Below are 23,774 nucleotides of genomic sequence, written 5' to 3'. Positions count from 1 at the left end.
GTTTACACTATTTCTAAAAAAGTTGGATTTTCTTCACACTATTTCTAAGATGGTTGAATTTTGTTCCCACTATTTCTATGACAATTGTATTTTGTTCACACAATTTCTAATAATGATGAATTTTGTTCACATTATTTCTTAGAAATCTTGATTTTATTCTTACTATTTCGAAAAAAAGTTGTGTTTTGTTCACACTGTTTCTAAGAAAGCTGGATTTTCTTTACACTGTATCTAAGAAAGCTGAATTTTGTTCATACTATTTCTGAGACAGTTTGATTTTGTTCACACTATTTCTAAGAAAGCTGAATTTTGTTCACACTATTTCTAAGAAAGCTGAATTTTGTTGACACTGTTTCTAAGACTGTTTTTATTTTCTTCACACTTTTTCTAAGAAAGCTGAATTTTGTTTACATTATTTCTAAAAAAAAGTTGAATTTTGTTCACACTATTTTAAGAAAGCTGGATTTTGTTCTTACTATTTCTAAAAAGGTTGGATTTTGTTTCCACTATTTCTAAGACAGTTGGATTTTCTTCACACTATTTCTAAGAAAGCTGAATTTTGTTCACACCATTTCTAAGAAATCTTGATTTTATTCACACTCTTTCTAACAAATCTAGATTTTGTTCTGACTATTTCTAATACAGTTGGATTTTGTTCCTACTAATTCTAAAAAAAAAATAGATTTTGACTACACTATTTCTAAGAAAAAGCTTGATTTTTTTCACATTTCCAAGACAGCTGGATTTTCTTCACACTATTTCTAATAGGTTTAGGGTTTTGGTTCACACTATTTCTAAGAAAGCTGGATTTTGTTCACACTGTTTCTAAGACAATAGGATTTTCTTCACACTTTTTCTAAGAAAGCTGAATTTTGTTTACACTATTTCTAAGAAGATTGTAATTTTGTTCACACTATTTCTTAGAAATCTTGATATTGTTCACACTATTTCTAAGAAAGCTGGATTTTTTCACATTTCCTAGACAGCTGGATTTTCTTCACACTATTTCTAAGAAAGCTGGATTTTGTTCACATTATTTCTAAATTTAGTTGAATTTTGTTTACACTATTTCTAAGAAAGCTGAATTTTATTCATACTATTTCTAAAACAGCTGGATTTTGTTTACATTATTTCTAAGACAGTTGGATTTTCTCCACACTATTTCAAAGAAAGCTGAATTTTGTTCACACTATTTCTAAGAAATCTTGATTTTGTTCTGACTATTTCTAATAAAGTTGGATTTTATTCCTACTATTTCTAAGAAAGTATAGAATGGAGCATTGATGAGAGATTGAATCTAAAAATTAGGGGGAAAAGCAAAGTGATTATTATGTATAACGAGTAAAAATGTTTAGGGATAAGAACAGAAAATTTGTTCCTGCAATATGTCAGAAAGTGCTTAAGAATCTTTCTGACATATTACATATGTAGGTTCTTTTTGTACCTAAATATTTTCGTTTTTGCCAATGAAAAGGAGACAAGATAACTGATAAGCAGCTATCTTGGATCATGTCACTTTCTTAGAAAGTACTATATATGACTAGCTTCCTGAAATTAAACTTGAAAGGTCTTCTTGACCGTGTATTCTGCGCAACACGACTGATAGAGGTCATATTAAAAACAAAGTGTCTTTGTAAAGCAGACTTATGTGGAATTTCCCTATGTATAAAATATTTCAAATGAAGAGGAAAAAGAAGAGAAATTATCCCTCTGTCCATTGTCTGACAGTTTTGGTGGGCGCCAACATCCGTCCGGGATCTCTTGCTATAATATCGAATGGCTTCAATAGAAGCAGGCGTCGATTGGACTGGATTAGCTTAAGTATAATAATAAATCATATATGTACAAGGTGATACAGTTATTATGTTTTGAAAATATAAGTGATCTAAGTAAATTAGCAAAATTTTTATTTGAGGCTATGAAAATACGATTGGGAACAAATTCAACTTTTTATGAAATTGTTGTAACAAAATCTAACTTTCTTTCACACTTTCTCTTATTACTGTATGGATCACATTGGTGTCTAATATTTCTATTTTATGGCCGATCAGAAAACACTACGGTTGGCAGTCGGTTAACTTTAGAGTTTCTATGTGTAATTGAACTTTATCAAATGTTTCATATGAATGAGGTTTCATGTGAATGGGTAAAAGAGAGATGGTTTGTTTTTTCTTTACAAAAAACGTAGGATTGTTAAAATAACATCAAACTAATGCTTGAAACCAAAAGTTTGCAGATATCAACATAGTAATGGTTTCCTTGCCGTTTTCCTTTGATACCAGTCGGTCGGTGTTTCGGCGTGTGCACGTGTACTCTAAGCGGAGGAAGATTGGATCCAGGATTGCTGTATTTGTGGTAAAGTCAACTTGGCATTGTTTCTCTAACATTTCTATAAGTATGCATAGAGGTTTTATCAAGTTATTAGTTTTAATAAATTTCGTTTAACCGGGTTAGAATAATTCCTGTTATCCATGAGTGAGCCTATGGTTCCTTGTCACTACAATAAATCCGTGTGTTTGCGTGTCTCCGTCCAAGTATACACTTATATATACGGCGTGATGGATTGTCCTCAAACGTCGCCGGGGGCGTTCTGTGACGTCACACCAGGTAGGCAGGCTAAGAAACATTTGCTGTTTTGACAGACTTAAAGACAAGAGCTATCCCCGGCCGTATACAAAGAGAGACAGGACTATTGGGCTTATATTCTATACATGGGATTTTAGAACGATATGGTGCGCGTTTTTGTCGCTCTTCTGTTCGTGGTACTGGGATCTAGGGCCCACGGGCCTGATCACACCCACTCTCATCCCCATCACAGGTGAGTTCCTTTATACGTACACACCCATATTGTTCACCATATGTGCCAAATTTCCTTCTCTTTAATATATATATTTCAACTTTATAAATTGCTGAGGCTTTTCACATACAATTATTATTCAAAATAATGCGTATTATTTCTATATATAATATCATTTTAGTGGTATTTGATATATGTTGTATGCGCTACACATGGCTGAACACATGACAAAGGCAGTAAAATGTCTTAATTTGTTCAGCTTAGACATCATGTGACATCACCAACAAAGAAGGATCTCAGCCCCATGACACACACTTTGTTATATTGCCCATAGGAATACAATTCTAGGAAAATCATTTACGTAAGCAGAAGAAAACTTTGCAAAAAAACCCCAGAAAGGTAAATATTAGACAATCATTTGGTCTATACGATTCTTTATTTGATACTTCCTACTAATATTTAACATGAGGACAAACTTCACTAAACAAGGAGTTAAAATATACACCCAGCCTCTTTACCTTCAGGACCTCATATACTTCATGTTATCTGTTGCTTATTTTTGTGTCTATAAATTAAATTTCACACGAAAACAAAACATTCACTAGCTTGCCATGATTACCACTTCATGAAAGGAAATAAGGCTTATTATGTGTAATTTCCACTAGGACCTGTGCCCATCTGTACTCCGAACATTGCATCACAGACTGTATTAACAATATCACACATACCATCACGTGGTATCTTACCTTTCTGTATCCAGAATATTTACAGACACGTAGGAGGGATAACATTTTATGTTAATTTATGCCACAAATTCTCTAAGAATGTTTGATACAGTCAAGTAAACGCAAAATCAAGTTCCGGTGACTACATGGACTCAAAACGGGACAATTTTCATGTTTTTTGGCGAGCTGCTGTCATATTTACTATCAGAAAACATGAATTTCACAGACGCCGGAGTATTATTGAGTTGAACAGTTCGCTTCGGCGAGACAGCACTATATAGTCGCTCCCAAAGCGCATAATACGGGTGAGGATACAGTCATTGCACAGTAAATGTCACGTGTTACCTGGGTACGGTTGTTAGTTTTGATGGATTACGCTGATTAACTGTCAATGAAGAGAGGCCATACTTAAAACAAATACACCTGTTTAGGTTATTTCTAATGAGCACGTGATATAAGTATGTAGATTTGATTGATGGTTTATAGTTCGGCGACACTAGGGGTCGCTTTTTCTACTAACATAAGTCGTGATTGAGTATCGTAACTATAATTATAAATTAACATACGCATAAATCACAAAACACCTTCATCAATTGTTTCATGCATGAGTGTGTATCGTTTGTTCAGACTAAATGTGTTCACCGTGAGATATTATGTACGGTTATAGGTAATTAGACTAAATGTGTTCACCATCAGGTACTATGTACGGTTATAGGTAATTAGACTAAATGTGTTCACCATCAGGTGTTATGTACGGTTATATGTAATTAGACTAAATGTGTTCACCATCAGATGTTATGTACGGTTATAGGTAATTAGACTAAATGTGTTCACCATCAGGTGTTATGTACGGTTATAGGTAATTAGACTAAATGTGTTCACCATCAGGTGTTATGTACGGTTATAGGTAATTAGACTAAATGTGTTCACCATCAGGTGTTATGTACGGTTATAGGTAATTAATAGACTAAATGTGTTCACCATCAGATGTTATGTACGGTTATATGTAATTAGACTAAATGTGTTCACCATCAGATGTTATGTACGGTTATAGGTAATTAGACTAAATGTGTTCACCATCAGATGTTATGTACGGTTATAAGTAACTAGACTAAATGTGTTCACCATCAGATGTTATGTACGGTTATATGTAATTAGACTTAATGTGTTCACCATCAGATGTTATGTACGGTTATATGTAATTAGACTAAATGTGTTCATTATCAGATGTTATGTACGGTAATAGGTAATTAGACTAAATGTGTCCACCATCAGATGTTATGTACGGTTATATGTAAGTAGACTAAATGTGTTCACCATCAGATGTTATGTACGGTTATATGTAATTAGACTAAATGTGTTCACCATCAGATGTTATGTACGGTTATATGTAAGTAGACTAAATGTGTTCACCATCAGATGTTATGTACGGTTATATGTAATTAGACTAAATGTGTTCACCATCAGATGTTATGTACGGTTATATGTAATTAGACTAAATGTGTTCACCATCAGATGTTATGTACGGTTATATGTAAGTAGACTAAATGTGTTCACCATCAGGTGCTATGTACGGTTATAGGTAATTAGACTAAATGTGTTCACCATCAGGTGTTATGTACGGTTATATGTAATTAGACTAAATGTGTTCATTATCAGATGTTATGTACGGTTATAGGTAATTAGACTAAATGTGTTCACCATCAGATGTTATGTACGGTTATATGTAATTAGACTAAATGTGTTCACCATCAGATGTTATGTACGGTTATATGTAATTAGACTAAATGTGTTCACCATCAGATGTTATGTACGGTTATAGGTAATTAGACTAAATGTGTTCACCATCAGATGTTATGTACGGTTATATGTAATAAGACTAAATGTGTTCACCATCAGGTGCTATGTACGGTTATAGGTAATTAGACTAAATGTGTTCACCATCAGGTGTTATGTACGGTTATATGTAATTAGACTAAATGTGTTCATTATCAGATGTTATGTACGGTTATAGGTAATTAGACTAAATGTGTTCACCATCAGATGTTATGTACGGTTATAGGTAATTAGACTAAATGTGTTCACCATCAGATGTTATGTACGGTTATATGTAATTAGACTAAATGTGTTCACCATCAGATGTTATGTACGGTTATATGTAATTAGACTAAATGTGTTCACCATCAGGTGTTATGTACGGTTATAGGTAATTAGACTAAATGTGTTCACCATCAGATGTTATGTACGGTTATATGTAATTAGACTAAATGTGTTCACCATCAGATGTTATGTACGGTTATATGTAATTAGACTAAATGTGTTCACCATCAGATGTTATGTACGGTTATATGTAATAAGACTAAATGTGTTCACCATCAGGTGTTATGTACGGTTATAGGTAATTAGACTAAATGTGTTCACCATCAGATGTTATGTACGGTTATATGTAATTAGACTAAATGTGTTCACCATCAGATGTTATGTACGGTTATATGTAATTAGACTAAATGTGTTCACCATCAGATGTTATGTACGGTTATAGGTAATTAGACTAAATGTGTTCACCATCAGATGTTATGTACGGTTATATGTAATTAGACTAAATGTGTTCACCATCAGATGTTATGTACGGTTATAGGTAATTAGACTAAATGTGTCCACCATCAGGTGCTATGTACGGTTATAAGTAACTAGACTAAATGTGTTCACCACCAGGTGCTATGTGCGGTTATATGTAATTAGACTAAATGTGTTCACCATCAGATGATATGTGCGGTTATATGTAATTGGACTAAATAGGTTATATGTAATTAGACTAAATGTGTTCACCATCAGGTGCTATGTGCGGTTATAGGTAACTAGACTAAATGTGTTCACCAGCAGGTGCTATGTACGGTTATATGTAACTAGACTAAATGTGTCCACCTTGAGGTGGTATGTGCGATTATAGTTAACTAGACTAAATATGTTCACCATCAGGTGTTATGACCTTATAATGTGTCCTTTTATCACTAAAAAGTGCCTTTATGTTTATTATTATTGTACTAAATAGATCCAAACATATATATAAAGTATTAATTGGTTTCTGTGACGACATAATTGCCCTGCTGAATAGACCCCCGGGCTTACGAGTGACCTCCGGTCAGTGTTGTTGATTGACTGACCGTCTCCGGCAGGTGAATCATTTTACCTTGACAACAGTTTTTGTTTCCTGTTTCTAACCTTAGTATTATGGAGCTGTGATTGTCCTTTTGTCTTCTAAAAGGGTCGACAACCCTGTAATAAACAGTCTTCACTTACCTTTGTTTTATTAGTAATCATTACGGTGTAGTATATGGGTCCCAGTCTATAATTAGCGCTACACTATATATGTAACTTACCCTGTAGATGTGACTATATTATCGTGATGGTGACAAAATCTGACATGTTTTATAGTGAGATTGTACTAACGAGATGATTTGTTGCATTACTGTAAAACTTTCCGTGAACTTTAACGGTACAGTGTACTGTTGTATTCTCATACAGAGTACTCATTGTTAGACATTGATACTGAATAAATTAGCAAGGTATGCTAATTATGATTAACCACAGGTCTAAGAGCGTTATATTAGTTCCCATGTAGCTTTTTATCATCAGTTTGTATTGATGAGCATATCTTTTGTCTTTGCAATCACAGTTTGATAAATGATGGAGATAATAATGATTAAATGGACTTTATTTCCATTCGATTACACATTGAGCCAAAGACACTTCTCACATGTGGTCGAACATGTTATTGATAGTTGAAACTATTTGTTATACAAGCACGGACACTTTGATATATTACGGTACAGATAAAGCACAGGAAAGTCATTTTCTAAAACAGACTATAACTTACCTGTAATTGGTCCCTATTGTTACTACTTCCAATGTTAGAATAGGATATGTTGGCTGAGTGGAATGACACCATTCTAATTATATCAAAGCGTAAATTAACCGGAAAATTCGGTGCCGCATATATATATTGTAGGCACCGCTTTATGCAACACTTGGGCATTCTGATACACAAACTAGACCCCGGACACCGAGCAACAACGTAAAAGTAAATAGTATACATCAGGGCTCCCGACCCCTATTAAGTATACATCAGGGCTCCCGACCCCTATTAAGTATACATCAGGGCTCCCGACCCCCATTTAGTATACATCAAGGCTCCCGACACCTATTAAGTATACATCAGGACTCACGACCCCTATTATGTATACATCAGGACTCACGACCCCTATTAAGTATACATCAGGACTCACGACCCCTATTAAGTATACATCAGGACTCACGACCCCTATTAAGTATACATCAGGGCTCCCGACCGCTATTAAGTATACACCCGGGCTCTCGACCCCTATTAAGTATACATCAGGGCTCCCGACCCCTATTAAGTATACATCAGGGCTCTCGACCCCTATTATGTATACATCAAGGCTCCAGACCCCTATTATGTATGCATCAAGGCTCCAGACCCCTATTAAGTATACATCAGGACTCACGACCCCTATTATGTATACATCAGGGCTCCCGACGCCTATTAAGTATACATCAGGACTCACGACCCCTATTATGTATACATCAGGGCTCCCGACCCCTATTAAGTATACATCAGGGCTCCCGACCCCTATTATGTATACATCAAGGCTCCAGACCTCTATTAAGTATACATCAGGACTCACGACCGATATTATGTATACATCAGGGCTCCCGACGCCTATTAAGTATACATCATGACTCACGACCCCTATTATGTATACATCAGGGCTCCCGACCCCTATTAAGTATACATCAGGGCTCCCGACCCCTATTAAGTATACATCAGGGCTCCCGACCCATATTAGGATACATCAGGGCTCACGACCCCTATTAAGTATACATCAGGGCTCCCGACCCCTATCTAGTATACACCAGGGCTCCCGACCCCTATTATGTATACATCAGGGCTCCCGACTTCTACTAAGTATACACCAGGGCTCCCGACCCCTATTACGTATACATCAGGGCGCACGACCCCTACTAAGTATACACCAGGGCTCCCGGCCCCTATTACGTATACATCAGGGCGCACGACCCCTACTAAGTATACACCAGGGCTCCCGACCCCTATTAAGTATACACCAGCGCTCCCGACCCCTAGTATGTATACATCAAAGCTTCCGAACCCAAATGAAGCTTGTTAGGGGACTTCCTATTTAATCAAATTTTCGAGCAAACAAGGCGACTAAAAGGAGAGGACGAAAGTCAGGATAAATGTATGACTTGGGTCGTTATTATCCACTTAATTACTTTATGTCAATCGTTATTTGTTGCTATGGTGTTTATGGTCAATGATTTGGCTTTTCGACCGTTGGGTTCATATATTACACATTGTGTGTTGTCTCTGTTTATTGTTTTTATAAGAGCTGTATGTGGTTTTGATTAACCAAGATTTGGGCTGGTCCAGGCTTGACCAAGTAGTGTGACCAAAGCTGGCTAATGTTTTATATCAAATGAATGGCCCATTAACGGTGTATTCTAGGTTTTTACATAGGTCAATTACTCAGGAGACATTCACGTGCAGATCACAGCCCGGAATACTTACAACACTAGATTATATATGTTGCAATAATTGTCAGTACAGGAACGTACTCAACAGTACACGGGACTAAGTATACAAATACAAGATATATCACTTATACTCTCCCTTTATTTATATGTGTCGCCTTGCTTACCGAGTGTTAATGGCGGTGCTGACTGACAGACAACTGTATTGTGGTCACTTGTCAACTAGCCTCTGATGAATGGGACCGGATGTATACCTGGCGTGACGTCACAGCCCATCACAAACACCTGTTGTGACTGGACACATGTTAATGATAGCGTTGGAACCTTACGATGACAGGAGGTCCTATAACCTTTGACTTTATGATATATACTTACTATACTCGTCCTAACACTCAGAGAACATAAGAATACATTATTTAATCGCAGACTATCCTCTTGTCAACTCACCGATTGAAATTTCTTCGTACAAATAATATTTTAATATCTATACATTCCAATTATACACTAAGGATGGAGACACACTAGCCATTATAAACTTACAGAGAAAAGGAGTTCAAATAGTGCACATCGAACCAAACCTCTAATATTTAGAGAGCCAGGGTTATGTCATACTACATTATAGTTCTGTCCAATGTCTGCTTCGTAGGCAGAGCGAGTATTCATTATATCTTAGGTATAATGAAAATGATTTATTTCAAATTTATTTGTATTTTATATTCCAATATATGTTCAAAAATATCTGAACTCGTGCAAGTTACAAACTTCATCTAAAGTGAAATATTTGAAAGGTGTACGTTGTAGTTGTACATCCGTACTAAGGTTTTTAACCGTATCAATATATTCTACATACTATAAAATATAGGCATCTTTTAGGCAAATATACAATAAATTGCACCGAATTCTCAATGGTAAACTCATTTTCTCGTGTTTGAAAAAAGTGTATCCTTAATCTAAGATGAACAAACCAGAATGAGAGAAACAAAGTGAGTTTGATGTATAAGTAGTAAATGATGAGTGGAGTTTTGACAATGATGGACGACTTGCCTGGAGTTGAGTGACAGGTCTCGTCAAACACAATGTGTTGATATGTGCCCCGGGTCTAAAACATCCAGAATATTGTACAACTGATCAGGTATTAATGGCCGTAACAGTGGATAATTGAGACATCACTAGGACATTTACATCAATATTGGTTTATTTTACAAGTTAACATTATCTTGACAATTACTTAATTTATTGTTACCACTTAAATACAAAAAGTGTAGCATGTACGTGTAAATTTTTGACGAATCCTGTAAAAACCCAGGAGAGATGGCATGGTATCTTAGACATTTCTTTAACATTTTCTTTAAACACAAGGTTTACATGTTTCTGTTTATTGAAACACACTATTCGAAATTACAAAGCTTATAATATAGAATTAATCACAGAATTTTCTTTACAAATCCTAAGTTATAAAGCGTAAACTACTTGAAAATGCAGAATGTAGTTTTTGCAGTGAGTGGAGCACCAGAAATGATATGCCACCTCTTCTGGGACTGTGTACACATTCAGTCTTTATGGACAAGTCTCATAAACTTAGTTGCATATCATTATGATATTATCATAGAAAGGAACCCTGATGATTTTTCCCTATTTGGGGTTATAAAAGATGTGATGCCTAGAGGACTTAATATTGCAATTTTGCCAATAAAAATATTTTTTTTTTGTTACCACCTAAATAATATGTTCGTCTAAACCTCTATTGTTACCTGATTTTGTTTTGATAATTCTAACAAGACCTGTGTTAAATCCTGTGTGTGAATTAGTCGATATTTCATTAAGTCATTCACAATATATTGTCGTTTTGATTTGGTTTTATGATCGACCAGCCAACGGACACAGATTGCATTGTGACATAGATAAGGTTTCTACAATAAACACTTACTTTGCATGATGATGAGGTGGATCTAGACTGGTTTGGCCTAGTGCATTGTTCCGGTGAATATGTTGGACATTTATTATTTAAAATACTGGAAGTAGGTTATGTGTGAGTGACCCGCTGATCAACAGAGAGGAGATCCATTTGTTCTTGTTGTTCGTAGAGGATGTTTATTTTACCCATTAGATTACGACTACTAGGCTGTGGTTTTGTCTAACTTTCAGCCGTATTTTTTATGCTAATGATATGGTTATTTTAATCCTTTTCAGCCATCATGACAGCACCAGCAGCAGGGGAGAAGTGCGAACTCCGGCGCCGCTATCATACGGGTAAGTCATTTCTACTCAATACAAAATGTGTTTATAGTAATATAACTAGATAATGGTGTAATGTGCGTGTTGAAGTGTTTATGCTTATGTGATATAGAAGACGATTGAAGATGACCATGTATTATATATCAAACTCAGGACGAATTGGTTTCGCGTAAACTAGTTTTAGTTTCAAACTACTTTTGTAAACTTTCCATTTGTTACACACATTGGTCCCAAACCAGGTTTAAACCAAAACCGGATTTTTAGTTTGTTGCATACTGAAACTGTTAAACCTATGGAACCAACTCAAGGCGTGGTTTGAAAAATCCGCCAGGCTTTCTCAAAACTAATATATAGATGGCAAGACATTAATTTAAAAATTCATCGCAAATTATAAGCCATAGTGATCCAGTGGACTGCTTACTATTACTTTGTAAGAATTTGAAAAACAACATATTTTTATTTTTTGATTATTATTTTTTTAATTATTTTTCATTATTTAAGGATGTTCTCCTCTGAGAACTCTAAATTTTCTTGTATTAAACTTTTTTTCTCATATAGATTTTGGGAAATAGAAGTTCATACCATAAAAGAAAATGGAATAAAAACATATGTAGGTGTTCTCCTTTTTGAGCTATTGTCACTCAAAGATGCCTAGTTCACAAAATATTGGATTTGATGTGAATTTTTGCCGTTTTGACTATATACACAAGAGATTAAAGCCATAATTTCCTAATAAGGTGTTTGATATGTATGGATGTTTTTAGAATTTATTTTCCAATAGTCTTCTTTAAAAATATAACAGTTTTGATTAATAAAACTAATACAACATATGCTACCACTAACCATTAATTTTGAGCTACAAATGCACCATTTTCAGCCATTTTGCCAAATTTAACCCTTTATAGAAAAAGTTCTGATAACTTTTGTTAATATTTTGCATATCAACAGGGAAAGGGCTGTTCTTTCTAAATCAAGTAGAAAAATGGGGGTTCGTGTGCTTACGTTTTTGCCCCATTTGAATATTTGTTATTTTTCAGTATTTTAGAGTAAAAAATGAAAGTGCTCAAATTACCATTAAATGTAAAATTAAAGTGACAAAAGTGTATCATTTCACACATTAATGCTGAATATTTTAATTACCACAATTCCAGTAAAGATTTACAGCAAAAAGAAGCTCAATACAACTAAAAAAACTATCGCAGTAATGAGTTAAGTAAAAACAATTTCAGTAGAAAATGGTAAAACTGTGGCTCTACTCAAATCGAAAATAGACACAATTTCAAAATGGCCACCAAATGGGCCATTTCTTAAAATAGAAATGTATTTTTCGACAAAATTGGCAACTGGCAATTTGCTGCAGATATTGATAGATTTTATTTGAAAATCTCATGACTTCTTTGATCTATGTCGAAACGAGACTTCAACGGGACTGAAACCTCAGAAGAATACATCCTTAAGCATTGATGTCCATGTTTTTTTTTAAATTTCATTGGGGTTTGAAAGAAATTTTGTTTGCAAACTTGTTTCGCGAATCCGCATAGTTAATGTAATTGATAATGTATTAATGAAAATCGGAGCAGTAAGAAAGCAGTGTTTGAAACTGAATCAGGAAAAAATGAGGATTCCAAGGAATCCCGGAAATGACAATACATACATTACCTTGTAGGAAAGCCATTACTGATATGGGAGACATAAATTACAAACTCGACAAGGACTTCTTTTTTGTCATCAATAATATTTTTGCTGTTGATAACCTTAGTTAAAAAGACGCCAGCATGGCAGTAAACAAACGTTGATAAATTAGTGTTTTTTGCGGAAACATCAATTTGTCTGATCATGTGATAACATGGTTGTCGTCTGCTGGCATTAATGATGGTCTAAAGCAATGAGGCTTACGATGGACCGATCGGGTTCAAACCAGTTTATCGTGAGTTTTAATGATTTAGTTTTGGTGATTGATGGGGCGGTCAAGGACGGGCCTTGTGTTGTTTGATTACTTCATTTACTGCCATTGACAAAATACTCATGGTTTAAAACAAGTCAAAAATCGACGAGCTTTTATATTTTCTATCCCTGAGATCTTCGCTTGATCACCGGGGTTTGAGAATTAGTTACATTTGATAATTTGACCTTTTCTAGAATGTAGAGAACAAGTTCAGACGTCAGTTCGTGACGTTAACTTTGAAATAGTTAAAAATGGCGTGGTCCCTAAATGAATGTGATGTTAGATTAAAACTAGATAAAGATGGCGTCTGTCCCTATACATTGTATGTTTAATAAGTTGTTTTCAGACTTGTATATAACTATAAAACTGTCAATTAGATCAATAGTCCTAACCAAAAGTTGTAATTGTATATAGAATCTTTAATAGGGAGTAGAGGACCCGCAGAAACATTGTAGGTATTGACCAGTATGTTCGTCAGACCAGAAAACATTGTACCTGGTATTGGTATGTTCGTCAGACCAGAAAACATTGTACCTGGTATTGGTGTGTTCGTCAGACCAGAAAACATTGTACCTGGTATTGGTATGTTCGTCAGACCAGAAAACATTGTACCTGGTATTGGTGTGTTCGTCAGACCAGAAAACATTGTACCTGGTATTGGTATGTTCGTCAGACCAGAAAACATTGTACCTGGTATTGGTGTGTCCGTCAGTCCAGAAAACATTGTACCTGGTATTGATGTGTTTGTCAGACCAGAAAACATTGTACCTGGTATTGGTATGTTCGTCAGACCAGAAAACATTGTACCTGGTATTGATGTGTTCGTCAGACCAGAAAACATTGTACCTGGTATTGGTGTGTTCGTCAGACCAGAAAACATTGTACCTGGTATTGATGTGTTCGTCAGACCAGAAAACATTGTACCTGGTATTGGTATGTTCGTCAGACCAGAAAACATTGTACCTGGTATTGGTGTGTTCGTCAGACCAGAAAACATTGTACCTGGTATTGGTGTGTTCGTCAGACCAGAAAACATTGTACCTGGTATTGGTGTGTTTGTCAGACCAGAAAACATTGTACCTGGTATTGGTATGTTCGTCAGACCAGAAAACATTGTACCTGGTATTGATGTGTTCGTCAGACCAGAAAACATTGTACCTGGTATTGGTGTGTTCGTCAGACCAGAAAACATTGTACCTGGTATTGATGTGTTCGTCAGACCAGAAAACATTGTACCTGGTATTGATGTGTTCGTCAGACCAGAAAACATTGTACCTGGTATTGGTGTGTTCGTCAGACCAGAAAACATTGTACCTGGTATTGGTGTGTTCGTCAGACCAGAAAACATTGTACCTGGTATTGATGTGTTCGTCAGACCAGAAAACATTGTACCTGGTATTGATGTGTTCGTCAGACCAGAAAACATTGTACCTGGTATTGGTGTTTTACCTGGTATTGATGTGTTCGTCAGACCAGAAAACATTGTAACTGGTATTGCTGTGTTCGTCAGACCAGAAAACATTGTACCTGGTATTGGTATGTTCGTCAGACCAGAAAACATTGTACCTGGTATTGGTTGTTCGTCAGACCAGAAAACATTTTACTGAATTGCTGTGTTGTTAGACCAGAAAACATTGTACCTGGTATTGTGTGTTTTGTCAGACCAGAAAACATTGTACCTGGTATTGGTATGTTCGTCAGACCAGAAAACATTGTACCTGGTATTGGTGTGTTCGTCAGACCAGAAAACATTGTACCTGGTATTGATGTGTTCGTCAGACCAGAAAACATTGTACCTGGTATTGGTGTGTTCGTCAGACCAGAAAACATTGTACCTGGTATTGATGTGTTCGTCAGACCAGAAAACATTGTACCTGGTATTGATGTGTTCGTCAGACCAGAAAACATTGTACCTGGTATTGATGTGTTCGTCAGACCAGAAAACATTGTACCTGGTATTGGTGTGTTCGTCAGACCAGAAAACATTGTACCTGGTATTGATGTGTTCGTCAGACCAGAAAACATTGTACCTGGTATTGATGTGTTTGTCAGACCAGAAAACATTGTACCTGGTATTGGTGTGTTCGTCAGACCAGAAAACATTGTACCTGGTATTGATGTGTTCGTCAGACCAGAAAACATTGTACCTGGTATTGATGTGTTCGTCAGACCAGAAAACATTGTACCTGGTATTGTGTGTTCGTCAGACCAGAAAACATTGTACCTGGTATTGTGTGTTTGTCAGACCAGAAAACATTGTACCTGGTATTGTGTGTTCGTCAGACCAGAAAACATTGTACCTGGTATTGATGTGTTTGTCAGACCAGAAAACATTGTACCTGGTATTGATGTGTTTGTCATTGTGTTGTCAGACCAGAAAACATTGTACCTGGTATTGTGTGTTGTCAGACCAGAAAACATTGTACCTGGTATTGATGTGTTCGTCAGACCAGAAAACATTGTACCTGGTATTGATGTGTTTGTCAGACCAGAAAACATTGTACCTGGTATTGATGTGTTTGTCAGACCAGAAAACATTGTACCTGGTATTGATGTGTTTGTCAGACCAGAAAACATTGTACCTGGTATTGGTGTGTTCGTCAGACCAGAAAACATTGTACCTGGTATTGTGTGTTCGTCAGCGACCAGAAAACATTGTACCTGGTATTGATGTGTTCGTCAGACCAGAAAACATTGTACCTGGTATTGATGTGTTTGTCAGACCAGAAAACATTGTACCTGGTATTGATGTGTTCGTCAGACCAGAAAACATTGTACCTGGTATTGGTGTGTTCGTCAGACCAGAAAACATTGTACCTGGTATTGATGTGTTCGTCAGACCAGAAAACATTGTACCTGGTATTGCTGTGTTCGTCAGACCAGAAAACATTGTACCTGGTATTGATGTGTTTGTCAGACCAGAAAACATTGTACCTGGTATTGATGTGTTTGTCAGACCAGAAAACATTGTACCTGGTATTGGTGTTTTCGTCAGACCAGAAAACATTGTACCTGGTATTGATGTGTTCGTCAGACCAGAAAACATTGTACCTGGTATTGGTGTGTTCGTCAGACCAGAAAACATTGTACCTGGTATTGATGTGTTCGTCAGACCAGAAAACATTGTACCTGGTATTGGTGTGTTCGTCAGACCAGAAAACATTGTACCTGGTATTGATGTGTTCGTCAGACCAGAAAACATTGTACCTGGTATTGGTGTGTTCGTCAGACCAGAAAACATTGTACCTGGTATTGATGTGTTCGTCAGACCAGAAAACATTGTACCTGGTATTGGTGTGTTCGTCAGACCAGAAAACATTGTACCTGGTATTGGTGTGTTCGTCAGACCAGAAAACATTGTACCTGGTATTGGTGTGTTCGTCAGGCCAAAAAACATTGTACCTGGTATTGGTGTGTTCGTCAGACCAGAAAACATTGTACCTGGTATTGATGTGTTTCGTCAGACCAGAAAACATTGTACCTGGTATTGGTGTGTTCGTCAGACCAGAAAACATTGTACCTGGTATTGATGTGTTCGTCAGACCAGAAAACATTGTACCTGGTATTGGTGTGTTCGTCAGACCAGAAAACATTGTACCTGGTATTGATGTGTTCGTCAGACCAGAAAACATTGTACCTGGTATTGGTGTTTGTCAGACCAGAAAACATTGTACCTGGTATTGATGTGTTCGTCAGACCAGAAAACATTGTACCTGGTATTGATGTGTTCGTCAGACCAGAAAACATTGTACCTGGTATTGATGTGTTCGTCAGACCAGAAAACATTGTACCTGGTATTGGTGTGTTCGTCAGACCAGAAAACATTGTACCTGGTATTGATGTGTTCGTCAGACCAGAAAACATTGTACCTGGTATTGATGTGTTCGTCAGACCAGAAAACATTGTACCTGGTATTGATGTGTTCGTCAGACCAGAAAACATTGTACCTGGTATTGGTGTGTTCGTCAGACCAGAAAACATTGTACCTGGTATTGATGTGTTCGTCAGACCAGAAAACATTGTACCTGGTATTGGTGTGTTCGTCAGACCAGAAAACATTGTACCTGGTATTGATGTGTTTGTCAGACCAGAAAACATTGTACCTGGTATTGATGTGTTTGTCAGACCAGAAAACATTGTACCTGGTATTGATGTGTTTGTCAGACCAGAAAACATTGTACCTGGTATTGATGTGTTCGTCAGACCAGAAAACATTGTACCTGGTATTGGTGTGTTCGTCAGACCAGAAAACATTGTACCTGGTATTGATGTGTTCGTCAGACCAGAAAACATTGTACCTGGTATTGATGTGTTCGTCAGACCAGAAAACATTGTACCTGGTATTGGTGTGTTTGTTCGTCAGACCAGAAAACATTGTACCTGGTATTGATGTGTTCGTCAGACCAGAAAACATTGTACCTGGTATTGATGTGTTCGTCAGACCAGAAAACATTGTACCTGGTATTGATGTGTTCGTCAGACCAGAAAACATTGTACCTGGTATTGATGTGTTCGTCAGACCAGAAAACATTGTACCTGGTATTGATGTGTTCGTCAGACCAGAAAACATTGTACCTGGTATTGATGTGTTTCGTCAGACCAGAAAACATTGTACCTGGTATTGATGTGTTCGTCAGACCAGAAAACATTGTACCTGGTATTGTTGTGTCGTCAGACCAGAAAACATTGTACCTGGTATTGATGTGTTCGTCAGACCAGAAAACATTGTACCTGGTATTGTGTGTTCGTCAGACCAGAAAACATTGTACCTGGTATTGGTGTGTTCGTCAGACCAGAAAACATTGTACCTGGTATTGATGTGTTCGTCAGACCAGAAAACATTGTACCTGGTATTGATGTGTTCGTCAGACCAGAAAACATTGTACCTGGTATTGTGTGTTCGTCAGACCAGAAAACATTGTACCTGGTATTGATGTGTTCGTCAGACCAGAAAACATTGTACCTGGTATTGATGTGTTCGTCAGACCAGAAAACATTGTACCTGGTATTGATGTGTTCGTCAGACCAGAAAACATTGTACCTGGTATTGTGTGTTCGTCAGACCAGAAAACATTGTACCTGGTATTGTGTGTTCGTCAGACCAGAAAACATTGTACCTGGTATTGATGTGTTTGTCAGACCAGAAAACATTGTACCTGGTATTGATGTGTTCGTCAGACCAGAAAACATTGTACCTGGTATTGATATGTTTGTCAGACCAGAAAACATTGTACCTGGTATTGGTGTGTGTCAGACCAGAAAACATTGTACCTGGTATTGGTGTGTGTCAGACCAGAAAACATTGTACCTGGTATTGGTGTGTTCGTCAGACCAGAAAACATTGTACCTGGTATTGATGTGTTTGTCAGACCAGAAAACATTGTACCTGGTATTGTGTGTTCGTCAGACCAGAAAACATTGTACCTGGTATTGGTGTGTCGTCAGACCAGAAAACATTGTACCTGGTATTGGTGTGTTCGTCAGACCAGAAAACATTGTACCTGGTATTGGTGTGTTCGTCAGACCAGAAAACATTGTACCTGGTATTGATGTGTTCGTCAGACCAGAAAACATTGTACCTGGTATTGGTGTGTTCGTCAGACCAGAAAACATTGTACCTGGTATTGATGTGTTCGTCAGACCAGAAAACATTGTACCTGGTATTGGTGTGTTCGTCAGACCAGAAAACATTGTACCTGGTATTGGTGTGTTTGTCAGACCAGAAAACATTGTACCTGGTATTGATGTGTTTGTCAGACCAGAAAACATTGTACCTGGTATTGATGTGTTCGTCAGACCAGAAAACATTGTACCTGGTATTGATGTGTTCGTCAGACCAGAAAACATTGTAACTGGTATTGATGTGTTCGTCAGACCAGAAAACATTGTACCTGGTATTGATGTGTTCGTCAGACCAGAAAACATTGTACCTGGTATTGGTGTGTTCGTCAGACCAGAAAACATTGTACCTGGTATTGTGTGTTCGTCAGACCAGAAAACATTGTACCTGGTATTGTGTGTTCGTCAGACCAGAAAACATTGTACCTGGTATTGATGTGTGTTCGTCAGACCAGAAAACATTGTACCTGGTATTGATGTGTTCGTCAGACCAGAAAACATTGTACCTGGTATTGGTGTGTTCGTCAGACCAGAAAACATTGTACCTGGTATTGGTGTGTTCGTCAGACCAGAAAACATTGTACCTGGTATTGGTGTGTTCGTCAGACCAGAAAACATTGTACCTGGTATTGTGTGTTCGTCAGACCAGAAAACATTGTACCTGGTATTGGTGTGTTCGTCAGACCAGAAAACATTGTACCTGGTATTGATGTGTTCGTCAGACCAGAAAACATTGTACCTGGTATTGGTGTGTTTGTCAGACCAGAAAACATTGTACCTGGTATTGGTGTGTTTGTCAGACCAGAAAACATTGTACCTGGTATTGGTGTGTTCGTCAGACCAGAAAACATTGTACCTGGTATTGATGTGTTCGTCAGACCAGAAAACATTGTACCTGGTATTGATGTGTTCGTCAGACCAGAAAACATTGTACCTGGTATTGATGTGTTTGTCAGACCAGAAAACATTGTACCTGGTATTGGTGTTTTACCTGGTATTGATGTGTTCGTCAGACCAGAAAACATTGTACCTGGTATTGGTGTGTTCGTCAGACCAGAAAACATTGTACCTGGTATTGATGTGTTCGTCAGACCAGAAAACATTGTACCTGGTATTGGTGTGTTTGTCAGACCAGAAAACATTGTACCTGGTATTGATGTGTTTGTCAGACCAGAAAACATTGTACCTGGTATTGATGTGTTTGTCAGACCAGAAAACATTGTACCTGGTATTGGTGTGTTCGTCAGACCAGAAAACATTGTACCTGGTATTGGTGTGTTCGTCAGACCAGAAAACATTGTACCTGGTATTGGTGTGTTCGTCAGACCAGAAAACATTGTACCTGGTATTGGTGTGTTTGTCAGACCAGAAAACATTGTACCTGGTATTGATGTGTTTGTCAGACCAGAAAACATTGTACCTGGTATTGATGTGTTCGTCAGACCAGAAAACATTGTACCTGGTATTGAGTGTTGTTGTCAGACCAGAAAACATTGTACCTGGTATTGATGTGTTCGTCAGACCAGAAAACATTGTACCTGGTATTGATGTGTTCGTCAGACCAGAAAACATTGTACCTGGTATTGGTGTTTTCGTCAGACCAGAAAACATTGTACCTGGTATTGATGTGTTCGTCAGACCAGAAAACATTGTACCTGGTATTGGTGTGTTCGTCAGACCAGAAAACATTGTACCTGGTATTGGTGTGTTCGTCAGACCAGAAAACATTGTACCTGGTATTGATGTGTTTCGTCAGACCAGAAAACATTGTACCTGGTATTGATGTGTTCGTCAGACCAGAAAACATTGTACTGGTATTGGTGTAGAAAACATTGTACTGGTATTGGTGTGTTCGTCAGACCAGAAAACATTGTACCTGGTATTGGTGTGTTCGTCAGACCAGAAAACATTGTACCTGGTATTGGTGTGTTTCGTCAGACCAGAAAACATTGTACCTGGTATTGTGTGTTCGTCAGACCAGAAAACATTGTACCTGGTATTGATGTGTTCGTCAGACCAGAAAACATTGTACCTGGTATTGATGTGTTCGTCAGACCAGAAAACATTGTACCTGGTATTGGTGTGTTCGTCAGACCAGAAAACATTGTACCTGGTATTGATGTGTTCGTCAGACCAGAAAACATTGTACCTGGTATTGATGTGTTCGTCAGACCAGAAAACATTGTACCTGGTATTGGTGTGTTCGTCAGACCAGAAAACATTGTACCTGGTATTGGTGTGTTTGTCAGACCAGAAAACATTGTACCTGGTATTGGTGTGTTCGTCAGACCAGAAAACATTGTACCTGGTATTGATGTGTTCGTCAGACCAGAAAACATTGTACCTGGTATTGGTGTGTTTGTCAGACCAGAAAACATTGTACCTGGTATTGATGTGTTCGTCAGACCAGAAAACATTGTACCTGGTATTGATGTGTTCGTCAGACCAGAAAACATTGTACCTGGTATTGATGTGTTCGTCAGACCAGAAAACATTGTACCTGGTATTGGTGTGTTCGTCAGACCAGAAAACATTGTACCTGGTATTGATGTGTTCGTCAGACCAGAAAACATTGTACCTGGTATTGGTGTTTTAAACCTGGTATTGGTGTGTTCGTCAGACCAGAAAACATTGTACCTGGTATTGATGTGTTCGTCAGACCAGAAAACATTGTACCTGGTATTGATGTGTTTGTCAGACCAGAAAACATTGTACCTGGTATTGATGTGTTTTGTCAGACCAGAAAACATTGTACCTGGTATTGATGTGTTCGTCAGACCAGAAAACATTGTACCTGGTATTGATGTGTTCGTCAGACCAGAAAACATTGTACCTGGTATTGGTGTGTTCGTCAGACCAGAAAACATTGTACCTGGTATTGTGTGTTCGTCAGACCAGAAAACATTGTACCTGGTATTGGTGTGTTCGTCAGACCAGAAAACATTGTACCTGGTATTGATGTGTTCGTCAGACCAGAAAACATTGTACCTGGTATTGGTGTGTTCGTCAGACCAGAAAACATTGTACCTGGTATTGTGTGTTCGTCAGACCAGAAAACATTGTACCTGGTATTGGTGTGTTCGTCAGACCAGAAAACATTGTACCTGGTATTGGTGTGTTCGTCAGACCAGAAAACATTGTACCTGGTATTGATGTGTTCGTCAGACCAGAAAACATTGTACCTGGTATTGGTGTGTATGTGTTCGTCAGACCAGAAAACATTGTACCTGGTATTGGTGTGTTCGTCAGACCAGAAAACATTGTACCTGGTATTGGTGTGTTCGTCAGACCAGAAAACATTGTACCTGGTATTGATGTGTTCGTCAGACCAGAAAACATTGTACCTGGTATTGATGTGTTCGTCAGACCAGAAAACATTGTACCTGGTATTGGTGTGTTCGTCAGACCAGAAAACATTGTACCTGGTATTGGTGTGTTTGTCAGACCAGAAAACATTGTACCTGGTATTGATGTGTTTGTCAGACCAGAAAACATTGTACCTGGTATTGATGTGTGTTTGTCAGACCAGAAAACATTGTACCTGGTATTGGTGTTTTCGTCAGACCAGAAAACATTGTACCTGGTATTGATGTGTTCGTCAGACCAGAAAACATTGTACCTGGTATTGGTGTGTTCGTCAGACCAGAAAACATTGTACCTGGTATTGGTGTGTTCGTCAGACCAGAAAACATTGTACCTGGTATTGATGTGTTCGTCAGACCAGAAAACATTGTACCTGGTATTGGTGTGTTCGTCAGACCAGAAAACATTGTACCTGGTATTGGTGTGTTCGTCAGACCAGAAAACATTGTACCTGGTATTGGTGTGTTCGTCAGACCAGAAAACATTGTACCTGGTATTGGTGTGTTCGTCAGACCAGAAAACATTGTACCTGGTATTGGTGTGTTCGTCAGACCAGAAAACATTGTACCTGGTATTGATGTGTTCGTCAGACCAGAAAACATTGTACCTGGTATTGATGTGTTCGTCAGACCAGAAAACATTGTACCTGGTATTGATGTGTTCGTCAGACCAGAAAACATTGTACCTGGTATTGGTGTGTTCGTCAGACCAGAAAACATTGTACCTGGTATTGGTGTGTTCGTCAGACCAGAAAACATTGTACCTGGTATTGGTGTTGTACCTGGTATTGATGTGTTCGTCAGACCAGAAAACATTGTACCTGGTATTGGTGTGTTCGTCAGACCAGAAAACATTGTACCTGGTATTGATGTGTTCGTCAGACCAGAAAACATTGTACCTGGTATTGGTGTGTTCGTCAGACCAGAAAACATTGTACCTGGTATTGATGTGTTCGTCAGACCAGAAAACATTGTACCTGGTATTGGTGTGTTCGTCAGACCAGAAAACATTGTACCTGGTATTGGTGTGTTCGTCAGACCAGAAAACATTGTACCTGGTATTGTGTGTTTCGTCAGACCAGAAAACATTGTACCTGGTATTGGTGTGTTCGTCAGACCAGAAAACATTGTACCTGGTATTGGTGTGTTCGTCAGACCAGAAAACATTGTACCTGGTATTGGTGTGTTCGTCAGACCAGAAAACATTGTACCTGGTATTGTGTGTTGTCAGACCAGAAAACATTGTACCTGGTATTGTGTTTTCGTCAGACCAGAAAACATTGTACCTGGTATTGGTGTTCGTCAGACCAGAAAACATTGTACTGGTATTGGTGTTCGTCAGACCAGAAAACATTGTACCTGGTATTGTGTGTTCGTCAGACCAGAAAACATTGTACCTGGTATTGATGTGTTCGTCAGACCAGAAAACATTGTACCTGGTATTGATGTGTTTGTCAGACCAGAAAACATTGTACCTGGTATTGGTGTGTTCGTCAGACCAGAAAACATTGTACCTGGTA

General features: G+C 37.7%; 1 protein-coding gene across 4 annotated transcripts in view; it reads left to right on the top strand.

Annotated features, from left to right (window-relative positions):
* Positions 1–2,597: 2,597 nt before the first annotated feature.
* The window catches only part of LOC138307939 (uncharacterized), a 38,739-nt gene continuing 17,562 nt past the window's right edge, over positions 2,598–23,774 (top strand). For 3 of the 4 annotated variants that reach the window (XM_069248902.1, XM_069248893.1, XM_069248886.1), the window contains exons 1-2: positions 2,599–2,818; positions 11,284–11,343. In XM_069248902.1, the coding sequence (XP_069105003.1) occupies positions 2,730–2,818; positions 11,284–11,343 (149 nt within the window). In that variant the 5' untranslated portion in view covers positions 2,599–2,729. Of the gene's footprint in view, positions 2,819–11,283; positions 11,344–23,774 lie in introns of all 4 variants that reach the window. The other variant, XM_069248878.1, reaches the window with a different exon arrangement.

This window comes from Argopecten irradians, chromosome 1, assembly GCF_041381155.1.
Source record: "Argopecten irradians isolate NY chromosome 1, Ai_NY, whole genome shotgun sequence".
NCBI classification, from domain to species: Eukaryota; Metazoa; Mollusca; class Bivalvia; order Pectinida; family Pectinidae; genus Argopecten; species Argopecten irradians.
Note: the sequence above shows the minus strand (reverse complement) of the source record. Positions and strands in the feature narration are given on the sequence as shown.